Source organism: Salmo salar, chromosome ssa15 (assembly GCF_905237065.1).
Source record: "Salmo salar chromosome ssa15, Ssal_v3.1, whole genome shotgun sequence".
Lineage (NCBI taxonomy): Eukaryota > Metazoa > Chordata > Actinopteri > Salmoniformes > Salmonidae > Salmo > Salmo salar.
The window spans coordinates 6,015,159-6,035,299 of record NC_059456.1 but is presented as its reverse complement, the minus strand read 5'-3'; the positions used below and the strand labels follow the sequence as shown (position 1 = coordinate 6,035,299).

The 20,141-nt window shown below is 38.1% G+C and overlaps 1 protein-coding gene across 12 annotated transcripts in view; it reads right to left on the bottom strand.

Annotated features, from left to right (window-relative positions):
- LOC106570908 (uncharacterized) overlaps positions 1-19,355 on the bottom strand; it is a 36,956-nt gene extending 17,601 nt beyond the window's left edge. Inside the window, exons 1-14 of one of the 12 annotated variants that reach the window (XM_045695399.1) lie at positions 19,065-19,355; positions 17,580-17,701; positions 15,466-15,582; positions 14,170-14,286; positions 13,437-13,538; positions 11,442-11,558; positions 10,710-10,811; positions 8,792-8,908; positions 7,479-7,595; positions 6,746-6,847; positions 4,827-4,943; positions 3,514-3,630; positions 2,782-2,883; positions 863-979 (exon numbers count right to left, since the gene is read on the bottom strand). In XM_045695399.1, coding sequence (XP_045551355.1) covers positions 863-979; positions 2,782-2,883; positions 3,514-3,630; positions 4,827-4,943; positions 6,746-6,847; positions 7,479-7,595; positions 8,792-8,908; positions 10,710-10,811; positions 11,442-11,558; positions 13,437-13,538; positions 14,170-14,286; positions 15,466-15,582; positions 17,580-17,629 — 1,394 coding nt within the window. In that variant the 5' untranslated portion in view covers positions 17,630-17,701; positions 19,065-19,355. The remainder of the gene's footprint in view (positions 1-862; positions 980-2,781; positions 2,884-3,513; positions 3,631-4,826; positions 4,944-6,745; positions 6,848-7,478; positions 7,596-8,791; positions 8,909-10,709; positions 10,812-11,441; positions 11,559-13,436; positions 13,539-14,169; positions 14,287-15,465; positions 15,583-17,579; positions 17,702-19,064) is intronic. The other 11 variants (XM_045695398.1, XM_045695400.1, XM_045695405.1 and 8 more) reach the window with 11 other exon arrangements.
- Between the last annotated feature and the right edge of the window lie 786 nt (positions 19,356-20,141).

Below are 20,141 nucleotides of genomic sequence, written 5' to 3'. Positions count from 1 at the left end.
GCACATTCAACTATGTAAAGATAAAAGTATTTAATAAGATTATTTCATTCATTCAGATCTAGGATGTGTTATTTTAGTGTTCCCTTTATTTTTTTGAGCAGTATATAATATATATATATATATATATATATATATATATATATATATATATATATATCACTATTTCATAAAAAACACTATTTCATAAAAACCACGACCCTATTCCACTACAGTACTGACTCTTACTGATCCTACACCAGGCTAATGGCCTGGGAGGACGGGACTCTTTCATTCATTGTAACTCTTTTGCAGTAAAACCTCTTACACTCATGTACTTCTCTGCAGCTGCCACCACAACATCTCTTCTGTGATTTACATTCCATTTCTGCAGTACAGTTGATAGACATGGCAATGAACGATAAAAGACGCCAACCTTAATGAAGCACAAATTCATATCACTGTATTGTCATAGACCTACTACTTAGCCTTGACCTATCATCCTCTACTCTCTTCACTGCCTCAGCATATGACACCTTCTGTTCTACTCTGGCCTTGGCAATCTCAACCTGTCTCTCTCTCACCGGACAACAGTCTCTGCATCACTCCACCAATCAGGCATTTATGGTAGAGTGGCCAGACAGAAGCCACTCCTCAGTAAAAAGCACATCACAGCCTAATTAAAGTGTTCATTAGTTATGATAACAATATTATTATTGACTGCAACTGTGAAACATAGCAAATGATGCTCCTCCTAACAGCCTTTGTATTGAGAGGTAAAGCAATACTCTATTGAACAAATCTTCCTGTTTTGCATTTTCAGTTGAAACTAAACTGTATTCAGACCTTTCTATTACCACTTCCCTGTGCAAAATGTTAAACTCACCTAAACTTTCCATCCAAAGCTCTATATCTGAAATGAATGGGCTGATCCATTGACTGGTCACTCTTCATGGACAGATAGCTGGGTGCAGGAGATGCTGCTGACTGCTCAGACTGGGCCCTGTAATATAAATTGCATCAATGAAAACATAATTCTGGTGAACACAGTCATTGTAAATAAAAATAAATATTTCTGAAGAACAAACCTCATGTTTCTCAGGTACAATCAATAATGTGTCGTTTGGGTAACATTCACATGAAAGGAAAAGTGAGACTGGAAAACTATCTTTCGCTGTTTGTTTCATTAGTCCATTGTTGATATAGTCCCAAAATGTTTTGCATATCAGCAATCAAGTTAAGATATATAACTTTCAAAATATAGAAATACAGCCAGTATAATGCATTTTGCATCCTGATGCAAAACGCAGCATCATATGATGCAAAATGCATCATACTGGCTGTATTTCTGGATTTTGAAAAGTTATATATCTTGAAAACTTGATTGCTGACATGCAAATTATTTTGGGTGTATATCAACAATGGACTAATGAAACAAATAGCAAAATATAGTTTTAGAGGAAGTTTTCCTTTGTTTACCTACAATTATTTCTGAAAGGCTTATAATGTACAGTACCAGTCAAAAGTTTGGACACACCTACTCATTCAAGGGTTTTTCTTAATTTTTAACTATTTTCTACATTGTAGAATACTAGCAAAGAAATCAAAACTATGAAATAACATATATGGAATGATGTAGTAACCAAAAAAAGTGTTAAACAAATCAAAATACATTTGAGATTCTTCAAAGTAGCCATCCTTTGCCTTCTCTCAACCAGCTTCACTTGGAATGCTTTTCCAACAGTCGTGAAGGAGTGCCCACATATGCTGAGCCCTTGTTGGCTGCTCCAACTCATCCCAAACTATCTCAATTGGGTTTTATTTTTTTATTTAACCATTCAAGTCAGTTAAGAACAAATTCTTATTTACAATGATGGCCGAAGAACAGTGCCTTGTTCAGGGGCAGAACGACAGATTTTTACCTTGTCAGCTCAGGGATTTGATCTAGCAACCTTTCGGTTACTGTCGTTTAAATCTGTCATTCTGCCCCTGAACAAGGCAGTTAGCCCACTGTTACTAGGCCGCCATTGAAAATAAGAATTTGTTCTTAACTGACTTGCCTAGTTAAAATAAAGGTAAAATAAAAAATACAACTGGCCCAACGGTTCTAACCACTAGGCTACCTGCCGCCCCGGGTTGAGGTCAGATGATTGTGGATGCCATGTCATCTGATGCAGCATATTTTAAAATATATATTATAAAATAATATAATGAAAACCTAATTTGATTTGTTTAACCCTTTTTTGGTTACTACATGATTCTATATGGGTTATTTACATAGTTTTGATGTCTTCACTATTATTCTACAATGTAGAATAGTAAAAATAAAGAAAAACCCTTGAATGTCACTCCCACTGGGCCAGAATCATCCTTTGCAGGACCATCGGGGCAGATTCGCAGTGAGAACTTGCAGGGAGGGATTTTGCCTAAATCTATTTAGGCATATTAAAAGACTTTTGTTTTTCCGATCACGAGTATCATCCGATGCGATCTGACTATCAACTGTCAATTTACGGATACGATTGCGTTTATGAGTATGGCCATGTCGGCATATCCCAAATAGAGAGTCATGCTACAAGACAGGTCCTGAGAGAATGCTCACAAATACATTTTGAATTTTTTCATATTGGTAGTTGGGATGTTGTGTGCGCATCTTCTCAATGGTAATTTTGTCAAAAACACTTGCAGACTCGAGTGATCACTATCAAACATATGAGCAAGTGGCCACTCGACAAAGGGCTGAGGGGCCAAGAGTTCAGTTTGATATTCAACCATAGACACAGCCTGTCAATGTGGAGGACTTACCAGTGATATGGCCTTCCATAGAAGGTACCTGGGTGATCCGTTATACCTCTCCATGAAGAGTGAGAGTATGAGGTGAAGGCAGACATTTTCCTCTGCTTAGCCCTTGTATTCGAAAAGAGGAAACAGGGATGTGTTATCTACTGTAGGTGAAATATATATACACTGGTCTATATGTCCTGCTGTTTCATAATGGCTTGCCATCATAATTAAAACAAATGTATCGTGGCCATGTAAAGCAGAACTTTTTGAAATCAGATTCCTGTTGTGTGGTGAATTTACACTACAGTCATATAACATGAATGCAAAATAAATGTAAAAAAGATGGGACAAGGCCTCTTAGAATGTGATTGGACGATCCATGGAACTCTCACTTTTCACTGTGAGGTCTGAGGAGGCAGACGATGCTAGTCCTAGCAGCCTTTGTATGGACAGGAAACAAGCAACAGTTCTTTAACAAATCAAGAGCTTGAAATGATAAGGTTCTATCTGCATTTTTGTCCAAATTTAGTTGATATAGCTTTGTTCTGTACAATGTTCTCTACCTAATGTGGTGCTCACACTATTCAAACCAATGAGGGCTTGGAACTTTAAAGCCGATTTATTTCAGAGTGATCTTTTTGTAGATATAACCTTATAATTCTCGGTCATGAAATCACTTTGAACTAAACCGTATTCACATCTTCTATTCAGACCTTTCTATTACCACCTCCCTGTGCAAAATGTTAAACTCACCTAAACTTTCCATCCAAAGCTCTATATCTGAAATTAATGGGCTGATCCATTGACTGGTCACTCTTCATGGACAGAGAGCTGGGTGCTGGAGATGCTGCTGACTGTTCAGACTGGGGGCTGTAATATAAATTGCATCAATGAAAGCATGAATCTGGTGAACACAGTCATTGTAAATAAAAAAAAGAAGTGAAGAACAAACCTCATGTTTCTCAGGTACAATCAATAATATCTAATGTGGGTAACATTCACATTAAGGTTTACCTACAATTATTTATAAAATATTTAGAATGTAACTAGGCTTAGGACTCAATTTGACCTGGGTTTGTTGACAATGCGTCTTTTAAAAGTAATTTCTGATTGAGCCGAAATACAGCGCATTCTGAAAGTATTCAGACCACTTCCCTATTTCCACATTTTGTCACGTAAAAATACCCCGTAATGACAAAGCGAAAACAGGTTTTTAGAAATTTTTGCAATTGTATTAAAAATAAAAACTGAAATATAACATTTACATAAGTATTCAGACCCTTTGCTATGAGACTCGAAATTGAGCTCAGGTGCATCCTGTTTCCATTGATCATCCTTGATGTTTCTACAACTTGATTGGAGTTCAACTGTGGTAAATTCAATTGATTGGACATGATTTGGAAAGGCACACACCTGTCTATATAAGGTCCCAATGTTGACAGTGCATGTCAGAGCAAAAACAAAGCCATGAGGTCAAAGGAATTCTCCGTAGAGCTCAGAGACAGGATCGTGTCGAGTCACAGATCTGGGGAAGGGTACCAAAACATTTCCGCAGCATTGAAGGTCACCAAGAACACAGTGGCCTCCATCATTCTTAATAAATGGAAGAAGTTTGGAACCACCAAGACTCTCCCTAGAGCTGGCCGTCCGGTCAAATTTAGCAATTGGGAGAGAAGGGCCTTGGTCAGGGGGGTGACCAAGAACCCAATGGTCACTCTGACAGAGCTCGAGAGTTCCTCTGTGGAGATGGGAGAACCTTCCAGAAGGACAACAGTCTCTGCATCACTCCACCAATCAGGCATTTATGGTAGAGTGGCCAGACAGAAGCCACTCCTCAGTAAAAGGCACATCACAGCCTAATTAAAGTGTTCATTAGTTATGATAACAATATTATTATTGACTGCAACTGTGAAGCATAGCAAATGATGCTCCTCCTAACAGCCTTTGTATTGAGAAGTAAAGCAATATTCTATTGAACAAATCTTCCTGTTTTGCATTTTCAGTTGAAACTAAACTGTATTCAGACCTTTCTATTACCACTTCCCTGTGCAAAATGTTAAACTCACCTAAACTTTCCATCCAAAGCTCTATATCTGAAATGAATGGGCTGATCCATTGACTGGTCACTCTTCATGGACAGATAGCTGGGTGCAGGAGATGCTGCTGACTGTTCAGACTGGGGGCTGTAATATAAATTGCATCAATGAAAACATGAATCTGGTGAACACAGTCATTGTAAATAAAAATAAATATTTCTGAAGAACAAACCTCATGTTTCTCAGGTACAATCAATAATGTGTCGTTTGGGTAACATTCACATGAAAGGAAAAGTGAGGCTGGAAAACTATCTTTCGCTGTTTGTTTCATTAGTCCATTGTTGATATAGTCCCAAAATGTTTTGCATATCAGCAATCAAGTTAAGATATATAACTTTAAAAATATAGAAATACAGCCAGTTTAATGCATTTTACATCCTGATGCAAAACACAGCATCATATGATGCAAAATGCATCATACTGGCTGTATTTCTGGATTTTGAAAAGTTATATATCTTGAAAACTTGATTGCTGACATGCAAATTATTTTGGGTGTATATCAACAATGGACTAATGAAACAAATAGCAAAATATAGTTTTAGAGGAAGTTTTCCTTTGTTTACCTACAATTATTTCTGAAAGGCTTATAATGTACAGTACCAGTCAAAAGTTTGGACACACCTACTCATTCAAGGGTTTTTCTTAATTTTTAACTATTTTCTACATTGTAGAATACTAGCAAAGAAATCAAAACTATGAAATAACATATATGGAATGATGTAGTAACCAAAAAAAGTGTTAAACAAATCAAAATACATTTGAGATTCTTCAAAGTAGCCATCCTTTGCCTTCTCTCAACCAGCTTCACTTGGAATGCTTTTCCAACAGTCGTGAAGGAGTGCCCACATATGCTGAGCCCTTGTTGGCTGCTCCAACTCATCCCAAACTATCTCAATTGGGTTTTATTTTTTTATTTAACCATTCAAGTCAGTTAAGAACAAATTCTTATTTACAATGATGGCCGAAGAACAGTGCCTTGTTCAGGGGCAGAACGACAGATTTTTACCTTGTCAGCTCAGGGATTTGATCTAGCAACCTTTCGGTTACTGTCGTTTAAATCTGTCATTCTGCCCCTGAACAAGGCAGTTAGCCCACTGTTACTAGGCCGCCATTGAAAATAAGAATTTGTTCTTAACTGACTTGCCTAGTTAAAATAAAGGTAAAATAAAAAATACAACTGGCCCAACGGTCTAACCACTAGGCTACCTGCCGCCCCCGGGTTGAGGTCAGATGATTGTGGATGCCATGTCATCTGATGCAGCATATTTTAAAATATATATTATAAAATAATATAATGAAAACCTAATTTGATTTGTTTAACCCTTTTTTGGTTACTACATGATTCTATATGGGTTATTTACATAGTTTTGATGTCTTCACTATTATTCTACAATGTAGAATAGTAAAAATAAAGAAAAACCCTTGAATGTCACTCCCACTGGGCCAGAATCATCCTTTGCAGGACCATCGGGGCAGATTCGCAGTGAGAACTTGCAGGGAGGGATTTTGCCTAAATCTATTTAGGCATATTAAAAGACTTTTGTTTTTCCGATCACGAGTATCATCCGATGCGATCTGACTATCAACTGTCAATTTACGGATACGATTGCGTTTATGAGTATGGCCATGTCGGCATATCCCAAATAGAGAGTCATGCTACAAGACAGGTCCTGAGAGAATGCTCACAAATACATTTTGAATTTTTTCATATTGGTAGTTGGGATGTTGTGTGCGCATCTTCTCAATGGTAATTTTGTCAAAAACACTTGCAGACTCGAGTGATCACTATCAAACATATGAGCAAGTGGCCACTCGACAAAGGGCTGAGGGGCCAAGAGTTCAGTTTGATATTCAACCATAGACACAGCCTGTCAATGTGGAGGACTTACCAGTGATATGGCCTTCCATAGAAGGTACCTGGGTGATCCGTTATACCTCTCCATGAAGAGTGAGAGTATGAGGTGAAGGCAGACATTTTCCTCTGCTTAGCCCTTGTATTCGAAAAGAGGAAACAGGGATGTGTTATCTACTGTAGGTGAAATATATATACACTGGTCTATATGTCCTGCTGTTTCATAATGGCTTGCCATCATAATTAAAACAAATGTATCGTGGCCATGTAAAGCAGAACTTTTTGAAATCAGATTCCTGTTGTGTGGTGAATTTACACTACAGTCATATAACATGAATGCAAAATAAATGTAAAAAAAGATGGGACAAGGCCTCTTAGAATGTGATTGGACGATCCATGGAACTCTCACTTTTCACTGTGAGGTCTGAGGAGGCAGACGATGCTAGTCCTAGCAGCCTTTGTATGGACAGGAAACAAGCAACAGTTCTTTAACAAATCAAGAGCTTGAAATGATAAGGTTCTATCTGCATTTTTGTCCAAATTTAGTTGATATAGCTTTGTTCTGTACAATGTTCTCTACCTAATGTGGTGCTCACACTATTCAAACCAATGAGGGCTTGGAACTTTAAAGCCGATTTATTTCAGAGTGATCTTTTTGTAGATATAACCTTATAATTCTCGGTCATGAAATCACTTTGAACTAAACCGTATTCACATCTTCTATTCAGACCTTTCTATTACCACCTCCCTGTGCAAAATGTTAAACTCACCTAAACTTTCCATCCAAAGCTCTATATCTGAAATTAATGGGCTGATCCATTGACTGGTCACTCTTCATGGACAGAGAGCTGGGTGCTGGAGATGCTGCTGACTGTTCAGACTGGGGGCTGTAATATAAATTGCATCAATGAAAGCATGAATCTGGTGAACACAGTCATTGTAAATAAAAAAAAGAAGTGAAGAACAAACCTCATGTTTCTCAGGTACAATCAATAATATCTAATGTGGGTAACATTCACATTAAGGTTTACCTACAATTATTTATAAAATATTTAGAATGTAACTAGGCTTAGGACTCAATTTGACCTGGGTTTGTTGACAATGCGTCTTTTAAAAGTAATTTCTGATTGAGCCGAAATACAGCGCATTCTGAAAGTATTCAGACCACTTCCCTATTTCCACATTTTGTCACGTAAAAATACCCCGTAATGACAAAGCAAAAACAGGTTTTTAGAAATTTTTGCAATTGTATTAAAAATAAAAACTGAAATATAACATTTACATAAGTATTCAGACCCTTTGCTATGAGACTCGAAATTGAGCTCAGGTGCATCCTGTTTCCATTGATCATCCTTGATGTTTCTACAACTTGATTGGAGTTCAACTGTGGTAAATTCAATTGATTGGACATGATTTGGAAAGGCACACACCTGTCTATATAAGGTCCCAATGTTGACAGTGCATGTCAGAGCAAAAACAAAGCCATGAGGTCAAAGGAATTCTCCGTAGAGCTCAGAGACAGGATCGTGTCGAGTCACAGATCTGGGGAAGGGTACCAAAACATTTCCGCAGCATTGAAGGTCACCAAGAACACAGTGGCCTCCATCATTCTTAATAAATGGAAGAAGTTTGGAACCACCAAGACTCTCCCTAGAGCTGGCCGTCCGGTCAAATTTAGCAATTGGGAGAGAAGGGCCTTGGTCAGGGGGGTGACCAAGAACCCAATGGTCACTCTGACAGAGCTCGAGAGTTCCTCTGTGGAGATGGGAGAACCTTCCAGAAGGACAACAGTCTCTGCATCACTCCACCAATCAGGCATTTATGGTAGAGTGGCCAGACAGAAGCCACTCCTCAGTAAAAGGCACATCACAGCCTAATTAAAGTGTTCATTAGTTATGATAACAATATTATTATTGACTGCAACTGTGAAGCATAGCAAATGATGCTCCTCCTAACAGCCTTTGTATTGAGAAGTAAAGCAATATTCTATTGAACAAATCTTCCTGTTTTGCATTTTCAGTTGAAACTAAACTGTATTCAGACCTTTCTATTACCACTTCCCTGTGCAAAATGTTAAACTCACCTAAACTTTCCATCCAAAGCTCTATATCTGAAATGAATGGGCTGATCCATTGACTGGTCACTCTTCATGGACAGATAGCTGGGTGCAGGAGATGCTGCTGACTGTTCAGACTGGGGGCTGTAATATAAATTGCATCAATGAAAACATGAATCTGGTGAACACAGTCATTGTAAATAAAAATAAATATTTCTGAAGAACAAACCTCATGTTTCTCAGGTACAATCAATAATGTGTCGTTTGGGTAACATTCACATGAAAGGAAAAGTGAGGCTGGAAAACTATCTTTCGCTGTTTGTTTCATTAGTCCATTGTTGATATAGTCCCAAAATGTTTTGCATATCAGCAATCAAGTTAAGATATATAACTTTAAAAATATAGAAATACAGCCAGTTTAATGCATTTTACATCCTGATGCAAAACACAGCATCATATGATGCAAAATGCATCATACTGGCTGTATTTCTGGATTTTGAAAAGTTATATATCTTGAAAACTTGATTGCTGACATGCAAATTATTTTGGGTGTATATCAACAATGGACTAATGAAACAAATAGCAAAATATAGTTTTAGAGGAAGTTTTCCTTTGTTTACCTACAATTATTTCTGAAAGGCTTATAATGTACAGTACCAGTCAAAAGTTTGGACACACCTACTCATTCAAGGGTTTTTCTTAATTTTTAACTATTTTCTACATTGTAGAATACTAGCAAAGAAATCAAAACTATGAAATAACATATATGGAATGATGTAGTAACCAAAAAAAGTGTTAAACAAATCAAAATACATTTGAGATTCTTCAAAGTAGCCATCCTTTGCCTTCTCTCAACCAGCTTCACTTGGAATGCTTTTCCAACAGTCGTGAAGGAGTGCCCACATATGCTGAGCCCTTGTTGGCTGCTCCAACTCATCCCAAACTATCTCAATTGGGTTTTATTTTTTATTTAACCATTCAAGTCAGTTAAGAACAAATTCTTATTTACAATGATGGCCGAAGAACAGTGCCTTGTTCAGGGGCAGAACGACAGATTTTTACCTTGTCAGCTCAGGGATTTGATCTAGCAACCTTTCGGTTACTGTCGTTTAAATCTGTCATTCTGCCCCTGAACAAGGCAGTTAGCCCACTGTTACTAGGCCGCCATTGAAAATAAGAATTTGTTCTTAACTGACTTGCCTAGTTAAAATAAAGGTAAAATAAAAAATACAACTGGCCCAACGGTCTAACCACTAGGCTACCTGCCGCCCCCGGGTTGAGGTCAGATGATTGTGGATGCCATGTCATCTGATGCAGCATATTTTAAAATATATATTATAAAATAATATAATGAAAACCTAATTTGATTTGTTTAACCCTTTTTTGGTTACTACATGATTCTATATGGGTTATTTACATAGTTTTGATGTCTTCACTATTATTCTACAATGTAGAATAGTAAAAATAAAGAAAAACCCTTGAATGTCACTCCCACTGGGCCAGAATCATCCTTTGCAGGACCATCGGGGCAGATTCGCAGTGAGAACTTGCAGGGAGGGATTTTGCCTAAATCTATTTAGGCATATTAAAAGACTTTTGTTTTTCCGATCACGAGTATCATCCGATGCGATCTGACTATCAACTGTCAATTTACGGATACGATTGCGTTTATGAGTATGGCCATGTCGGCATATCCCAAATAGAGAGTCATGCTACAAGACAGGTCCTGAGAGAATGCTCACAAATACATTTTGAATTTTTTCATATTGGTAGTTGGGATGTTGTGTGCGCATCTTCTCAATGGTAATTTTGTCAAAAACACTTGCAGACTCGAGTGATCACTATCAAACATATGAGCAAGTGGCCACTCGACAAAGGGCTGAGGGGCCAAGAGTTCAGTTTGATATTCAACCATAGACACAGCCTGTCAATGTGGAGGACTTACCAGTGATATGGCCTTCCATAGAAGGTACCTGGGTGATCCGTTATACCTCTCCATGAAGAGTGAGAGTATGAGGTGAAGGCAGACATTTTCCTCTGCTTAGCCCTTGTATTCGAAAAGAGGAAACAGGGATGTGTTATCTACTGTAGGTGAAATATATATACACTGGTCTATATGTCCTGCTGTTTCATAATGGCTTGCCATCATAATTAAAACAAATGTATCGTGGCCATGTAAAGCAGAACTTTTTGAAATCAGATTCCTGTTGTGTGGTGAATTTACACTACAGTCATATAACATGAATGCAAAATAAATGTAAAAAAGATGGGACAAGGCCTCTTAGAATGTGATTGGACGATCCATGGAACTCTCACTTTTCACTGTGAGGTCTGAGGAGGCAGACGATGCTAGTCCTAGCAGCCTTTGTATGGACAGGAAACAAGCAACAGTTCTTTAACAAATCAAGAGCTTGAAATGATAAGGTTCTATCTGCATTTTTGTCCAAATTTAGTTGATATAGCTTTGTTCTGTACAATGTTCTCTACCTAATGTGGTGCTCACACTATTCAAACCAATGAGGGCTTGGAACTTTAAAGCCGATTTATTTCAGAGTGATCTTTTTGTAGATATAACCTTATAATTCTCGGTCATGAAATCACTTTGAACTAAACCGTATTCACATCTTCTATTCAGACCTTTCTATTACCCCCTCCCTGTGCAAAATGTTAAACTCACCTAAACTTTCCATCCAAAGCTCTATATCTGAAATTAATGGGCTGATCCATTGACTGGTCACTCTTCATGGACAGAGAGCTGGGTGCTGGAGATGCTGCTGACTGTTCAGACTGGGGGCTGTAATATAAATTGCATCAATGAAAGCATGAATCTGGTGAACACAGTCATTGTAAATAAAAAAAAGAAGTGAAGAACAAACCTCATGTTTCTCAGGTACAATCAATAATATCTAATGTGGGTAACATTCACATTAAGGTTTACCTACAATTATTTCCGAAAGGTTTATAATGTACAGTACCAGTCAAAAGTTTGGACACACCTACTCATTCAAGGGTTTTTCTTTATTTTTTACTATATTCTACATTGTAGAATACTAGCAAAGAAATCAAAACTATGAAATAACACATATGGAATGATGTAGTAACCAAAAAAGTGTTAAACAAATCAAAATACATTTGAGATTCTTCAAAGTAGCCACCCTTTGCCTTCTCTCAACCAGCTTCACCTGGAATGCTTTTCCAACAGTCTTGAAGGAATGCCCACATATGCTGAGCCCTTGTTGGCTGCTCCAACTCATCCCAAACTATCTCAATTGGGTTTTATTTTTTTTATTTAACAATTCAAGTCAGTTAAGAACAAATTCTTATTTACAATGACGGCCGAAGAACAGTGCCTTGTTCAGGGGCAGAACGACAGAATTTTACCTTGTCAGCTCAGGGATTTGATCTAGCAACCTTTCGGTTACTGTCATTTAAATCTGTTGTTCTGCCCCTGAACAAGGCAGTTAACCCACTGTTCCTAGGCCGTCATTGAAAATAAGAATTTGTTCTTAACTGACTTGCCTAGTTAAAATAAAGGTAAAATCAAAATAAGACTGGCCCAACGGTCTAACCACTAGGCTACCTGCCGCCCCCGGGTTGAGGTCAGGTGATTGTGGATGCCATATCATCTGATGCAGCATATTTTAAAATATATATTATAAAATAATATAATAAAAACCTATTTTGATTTGTTTAACCCTTTTTTGGTTACTACATGATTCTATATGGGTTATTTACATAGTTTTGATGTCTTCACTATTATTCTACAATGTAGATGTCACATCCTGGCCAGTAAAAGGGGTTATTTGTCATTGTAGTTGGTCAGGGCGTGGCAGGGGGTGTTTGTTTTGTGTGGTTGGGTATTGTGGGTTTAGGTTGTAGTTTTCTTATTTCTATGTTTATCTAGCTTTTCTAGTTCTATCTGAGTTTTGTCAATGACCTCCAATTAGAGGCAGCTGGTTGTTGTTGTCTCTAATTGGAGGCCATATTTAGTTGTGTGTGTTTTCACTGGGTTTTGTGGGTGGTTGTTTCTAGTATAGTCTATGCACCTTACTGGACTGTTTTTGTCATTTGTTTTGTATTGATTAAGTGTTTTCTTTAATAAATGAGAGGATGAGCACTTTACCCGCTGCGTTCTGGTCCGATGATACCTCCTCTTCAGACGACGAAGAATGTTACAGTAGAATAGTAAAGATAAAGAAAAACCCTTGAATGTCACTCCCACTGGGCCCGAATCATCCTTTGCAGGACCATCGGGGCAGTTTCGCAGTGAGAACTTGCAGGGAGGGATTTTGCCTAAATCTATTTAGGCATATTAAAAGACTTTTGTTTTTCCGATCACGAGTATCATCCGATGCGATCTGACTATCAACGGTCAATTTACGGATACGATTGCGTTTATGAGTATGGCCATGTCGGCATATCCCAAAGAGAGAGTCATGCTACAAGACAGGTCCTGAGAGAATGCTCACAAATACATTTTGAATTTTTTCATATTGGTAGTTGGGATGTTGTGTGCGCATCTTCTCAATGGTAATTTTGTCAAAAACACTTGCAGACTCGAGTGATCACTATCAAACATATGAGCAAGTGGCCACTCGACAAAGGGCTGAGGGGCCAAGAGTTCAGTTTGATATTCAACCATAGACACAGCCTGTCAATGTGGAGGACTTACCAGTGATATGGCCTTCCATAGAAGGTACCTGGGTGATCCGTTATACCTCTCCATGAAGAGTGAGAGTATGAGGTGAAGGCAGACATTTTCCTCTGCTTAGCCCTTGTATTCGAAAAGAGGAAACAGGGATGTGTTATCTACTGTAGGTGAAATATATACACACTGGTCTATATGTCCTGCTGTTTCCTAATGGCTTGCCATCATAATTAAAACAAATGTATCGTGGCCATGTAAAGCAGAACTTTTTGAAATCAGATTCCTGTTGTGTGGTGAATTTACACTACAGTCATATAACATGAATGCAAAATAAATTTAAAAAAAGATGGGACAAGGCCTCTTGAAATGTGATTGGACGATCCATGGAACTCTCACTTTTCACTGTGAGGTCTGAGGAGGCAGACTATGCTAGTCCTAGCAGCCTTTGTATGGACAGGAAACAAGCAACAGTTCTTTAACAAATCAAGAGCTTTAAATGATAAGGTTCTATCTGCATTTTTGTCCAAATTTAGTTGATATAGCTTTGTTCTGTACAATGTTCTCTACCTAATGTGGTGCTCACACTATTCAAACCAATGAGGGCTTGGAACTTTAAAGCCGATTTATTTCAGAGTGATCTTTTTGTAGATATAACCTTATAATTCTCGGTCATGAAATCACTTTGAACTAAACCGTATTCACATCTTCTATTCAGACCTTTCTATTACCACCTCCCTGTGCAAAATGTTAAACTCACCTAAACTTTCCATCCAAAGCTCTATATCTGAAATTAATGGGCTGATCCATTGACTGGTCACTCTTCATGGACAGAGAGCTGGGTGGTGGAGATGCTGCTGACTGTTCAGACTGGGGGCTGTAATATAAATTGCATCAATGAAAGCATGAATCTGGTGAACACAGTCATTGTAAAAAAAAAAAAGAAGTGAAGAACAAACCTCATGTTTCTCAGGTACAATCAATAATATCTAATGTGGGTAACATTCACATTAAGGTTTACCTACAATTATTTATAAAATATTAAGAATGTAACTAGGCTTAGGACTCAATTTGACCTGGGTTTGTTGACAATGCGTCTTTTAAAAGTAATTTCTGATTGAGCCGAAATACAGCGCATTCTGAAAGTATTCAGACCACTTCCCTATTTCCACATTTTGTCACGTAAAAATACCCCGTAATGACAAAGCAAAAACATGTTTTTAGACATTTTTGCAATATTTTGAAATATCACATTTACATAAGTATTCAGACCCTTTGCAATGAGACTCGAAATTGAGCTCAGGTGCATCCTGTTTTCATTGATCATCCTTGATGTTTCTAGAACTTGATTGGAGTTCAACTGTGGTAAATTCAATTGATTGGACATGATTTGGAAAGGCACACACCTGTCTATATAAGGTCCCACAGTTGACAGTGCATGTCAGAGCAAAAACCAAGCCATGAGGTCGAAGGAATTCTCCGTAGAGCTCCGAGACAGAATTGTGTCAAGGCACAGATCTAGGGAAGGGTACCAAAACATTTCTGCAGCATTGAAGGTCACCAAGAACACAGTGGCCTCCATCATTCTTAAATGGAAGAAATTTGGAACCACCAAGACTCTCCCTAGAGCTGGCCGTCCGGTCAAATTGAGCAATTGGGAGAGAAGGGCCTTGGTCAGGGAGGTGACCAAGAACCCGATGGTCACTCTGACAGAGCTCCAGAGTTCCTCTGTGGAGATGGGAGAACCTTCCGGAAGGACAACCGTCTCTGCATCATTCCACCAATCAGGCATTTATGGTAGAGTGGCCAGACAGAAGCCACTCCTCAGTAAAAGGCACATGACAGCCTAATTAAAGTGTTCATTAGTTATGATAACAATATTATTATTGACTGCAACTGTGAAACATAGCAAATGATGCTCCTCCTAACAGCCTTTGTATTGAGAGGTAAAGCAATATTCTATTGAACAAATCTTCCTGTTTTGCATTTTCAGTTGAAACTAAACTGTATTCAGACCTTTCTATTACCACATCCCTGTGCAAAATGTTAAACTCACCTAAACTTTCCATCCAAAGCTCTATATCTGAAATGAATGGGCTGATCCATTGACTGGTCACTCTTCATGGAAAGAGAGCTGGGTGCAGGAGATGCTGCTGACTGTTCAGACTGGGGGCTGTAATATAAATTGCATCAATGAAAACATGAATCTGGTGAACACAGTCATTGTAAATAAAAATAAATATTTCTGAAGAACAAACCTCATGTTTCTCAGGTACAATCAATAATGTGTCGTTTGGGTAACATTCACATTAAAGGAAAAGTGAGACTGGAAAACTATCTTTCGCTGTTTGTTTCATTAGTCCATTGTTGATATAGTCCCAAAATGTTTTGCATATCAGCAATCAAGTTAAGATATATAACTTTCAAAATATAGACGTACAGCCAGTATAATGCATTTTGCATCCTGATGCAAAACGCAGCATAATATGATGCAAAATGCATCATACTGGCTGTATTTCTGGATTTTGAAAAGTTATATATCTTGAAAACTTGATTGCTGACATGCAAATTATTTTGGGTGTATATCAACAATGGACTAATGAAACAAATAGCAAAATATAGTTTTAGAGGAAGTTTTCCTTTGTTTACCTACAATTATTTCTGAAAGGCTTATAATGTACAGTACCAGTCAAAAGTTTGGACACACCTACTCATTCAAGGGTTTTTCTTTATTTGTACTATTTTCTACATTGTAGAATAATAGTGAAGAAGTCAAAACTATGAAATAACACATATGGAATGATGTAGTAACCAAAAAAAGTGTTGAACTTATCAAAATACATTTGAGATTCTTCAAAGTAGCCACCCTTTGCCTTCTCTCAACCAGCTTCACCTGGAATGCTTTTCCAACAGTCTTGAAGGAGTGCCCACATATGCTGAGCCCTTGTTGGCTGCTCAAACTCATCCCAAACTATCTCAATTGGGTTTTATTTTTTTATTTAACCATTCAAGTCAGTTAAGAACAAATTCTTATTTACAATGACGGCCGAAGAACAGTGCCTTGTTCAGGGGCAGAACGACAGATTTTTACCTTGTCAGCTCGGGGATTTGATCTAGCAACCTTTCGGTTACTGTCGTTTAAATCTGTCGTTCTGCCCCTGAACAAGGCAGTTAACCCACTGTTCCTAGGCCGTCATTGTAAATAAGAATTTGTTCTTAACTGACTTGCCTAGTTAAATAAAGGTAAAATAAAAAATAAGACTTGCCCAATGGTCTAACCACTAGGCTACCTGCCGCCCCCGGGTTGAGGTCAGGTGATTGTGGATGCCATGTCATCTGATGCAGCATATTTTAAAATATATATTATAAATAATATAATAAAAACCTATTTTGATTTGTTTAACCCTTTTTTGGTTACTACATGATTCTATATGTGTTATTTCATAGTTTTGATGTCTTCACTATTATTCTACAATATAGAAAATAGTAAAACTAAAGAAAACACCTAGTAAGTGTTGTGAAACTTTTGACTGGTACTGTATATATGCCTAGTTTGTAAACTGTCAATTACTTATTATTGCAATATTACTATTTACTGCAACTGTGAAACATAATCAAATCAAAGTTTATTTGTCACGTGCGCCAAATACAACAGGTGTAGTAGATCTTACAGTGAAATGCTTACTTACAGGCTATAACCAATAGTGCAAAAAAGGTATTAGGTGAACAATAGGTAAGTAAAGACATAAAAACAACAGTAAAAAGACAGGCTATATACAGTAGTGAGTCTATAAAAGTAGCGAGGCTACATACAGACACAGGTTAGTCAGGCTGATTGAGGTAGTATTTACATGTAGATATGGTTAAAGTGACTATCCATATATGATGAACAGAGAGTAGCAGTAGTGTAAAAGAGGGGTTGGTGGGTGGTGGGTGGTGGGACACAATGCCGATAGCCCGGTTAGCCAATGTGCGGAAGCACTGGTGTATTTTTCATTATGTTAAATGAACAAATTATAACATTCATGTTTTATTTAATATTATTGTTAAAATATTACTAGATATGAATGACGCTGTGACATGCCAGTAAGCCATCATCAATTCAGTTTGCCTTAATTTACAGTGGGTATGCTGATAAAATTACAATTGAAAAAGCATGTAGGGGCTTACCTGCTTTCCACACCACCCTCATCTTCCTCTGTTTCCTGTGAGGAACTCATGATTGAGGGCTGTGATATGGGACACTCAGCGTAGTCTTTGTGGTCTAGACATTTTTGTCTAGTCTATCTATTCTAGAGAGAGGATAGAAGATACAGATGTACTGTGTTAATTTGATCACTCTGTTGTCAAAGATACATTTCCTGGGCAGCAGCAAATGCAAATTGCAGTGTATTCGAGTTTTTAAAAGGCTTCTAAAGTTTGTAATTTCCACTTTAAAATGTCAGACTTGATTTATGCTAACAAACAATGTATCAGCTCCTACAAAAATGACCATAATGTTTCACATTTCCTGTTGCTGCAGGATTATGTTCCTGTTGTGAGAAACTGGTCAAATTAAGACATCTATATGTAGCTAGACATCACATAATCCACAATAGCATCTGATTTTAAAAGGTATGTTGTACTTGTAAATAAGGTACCGTTATTATTATTGTTTGTGTCTAGGCTACTATTTTCTGATTGACAGCTGAAAGTGTCTGGCAGGACACTGTAGTTTGCAAAATAGGATCTGTGAAAAAGCTCTTATTTATTACTTTATGCAACAACAACATACATCTAGTCTACTCGGTGGCAGAATCTAATTTGAGGTGGGGTTTGACCAGAAAGCATGTTCAGGACTATAATTTCCTCCTCATATTGTAGCCTACAATATGTCTACCCACACACCTAGGCCTAGGATATTAATGGATTCAAGACGAGGTCGTTTTTATTGAACTCAGATTCTCAGTTTTGTCAGTGTCAAAGGAGCCTGCCATTTCGATCACTTGTGCGGTATTAAAAAAGATTCTGCCAAAGTCTCCAGTCATGTAAAATGATGTAGAATTGCAAGAAATGTGTTTATAAAAGGCCAGATTTTTCCCAGATCCTAGGCTACTATAAATGTTTCCCATATATGCATCTTCAGTAAGTGTCTCTCCTCTACTGCTCTATGCCACTACGCAAATGCGATGATATGCATGCAATGTTTATTATAAAAGTTTTTTTTTTTCATGCATTCAGAGACCTCAAAACTCCCCAGGTCACTTTGTGTTCTGATACCTCAGAACTCACCAGGTCACCCACCTCTCACCCTCACTTTGTGTTCTGATACCTCAGAACTCACCAGGTCACCCACCTCTCACCCTCACTTTGTGTTCTGGTACCTCAGAACTCACCAGGTCACCCCCCTCTCACCCTCACTTTGTGTTCTGGTATCTCAGAACTCACCAGGTCACCCCCCTCTCACCCTCACTTTGTGTTCTGATACCTCAGAACTCACCAGGTCACCCCCCTCTCACCCTCACTTTGTGTTCTGATACCTCAGAATTCCCCCACCCCCCTCTCACCCTCACTTTTTGTTCCGGCACCTCACGATTTACAACTACATCACTGGCTACAGTACAATGAAGTGTTTTGGAGAAATCTATTAAGTTATATAAGTAAGCCATGACTTACTGTGATATGTTTTTTTTTCGTACTTGAACACAACTAGAGGAGAAGAATTCGATGTCTCATACGCAAACACGAGGCAATGGAACCTATTCAGAGGAAATCCATATACATATATAGTCTTAGAGTGAATGCATTGTTTCCTCCGCTCATTAACTTACCTCTGAATTTAGTTTAACGCAGTAAAAAAAAAAATCTAGTTTTAATTTACTTAATCAAAGTTATGTTTTGAATCCGATGTCCCTTTTGTGTGCTAAAATGGCAGATATGAAACTTTACTTTCACCTTTGATTTCCTTATTGTTACGCTTGTCAACTCATTGAAAAAGGATCCACCCACCCATGTCTTGTCACAATCTGCGTGTGCTAAAAGTGTCCAGCAGAGGGAGTTAGACTTCTGTCAATGAATTGCCGCAGAGCTGGCAGGTCCCTGTGTCTGTAAACTACTGTAAGGACAGGAAAAACAGAGTGCTACCAATCTGTGACAGAATGGATGGAGCACATGTTGAAATCGCAGTGAATCAATCTTCAGGACTAGATCAGGACAAGAGCTAGAACCCACGACAAGGGATTTTACAATGTTAAATGATAAAGGCTGAATAAAGAGAAAAAACGATACAAACGTTGCTCGGGTGCAAATGCTTTAAAAAACTGAATTGTGAGAGTAAAGTTAGGACAGTATCCAGGAGAAGTCGGATTCTTGCCACCTACAGTTACAGGAAGATGTTACAGGAAGCTGTCACATTGTCAATACCAGGGATCCAAAGCTATTATAGCAGCTCAGATTAAGCTCAAGGTTAATATATTCATATATATATATTAATATTCCCATATCTAACCATATTCACTAACATGTCTTTCTGTCTATGAAATCACTGTGACTTCACTTATTCCTTATGTCTCCTAGTGGAGCCAAAAACCTTATATGAACTCTGTGTAAGTGGAGAGGAGACATTCTGCTGGCAGATGCTGAACCTGGGGTTATTGTTATGGTTGGCTCCTCAGGGCACTGTTCCGTCCGTAACTGGGAGGAAGGTTGGGTTGCTCGCCCATCTGTTGCGATGTGGGGAGTCCCAGGTGGTTT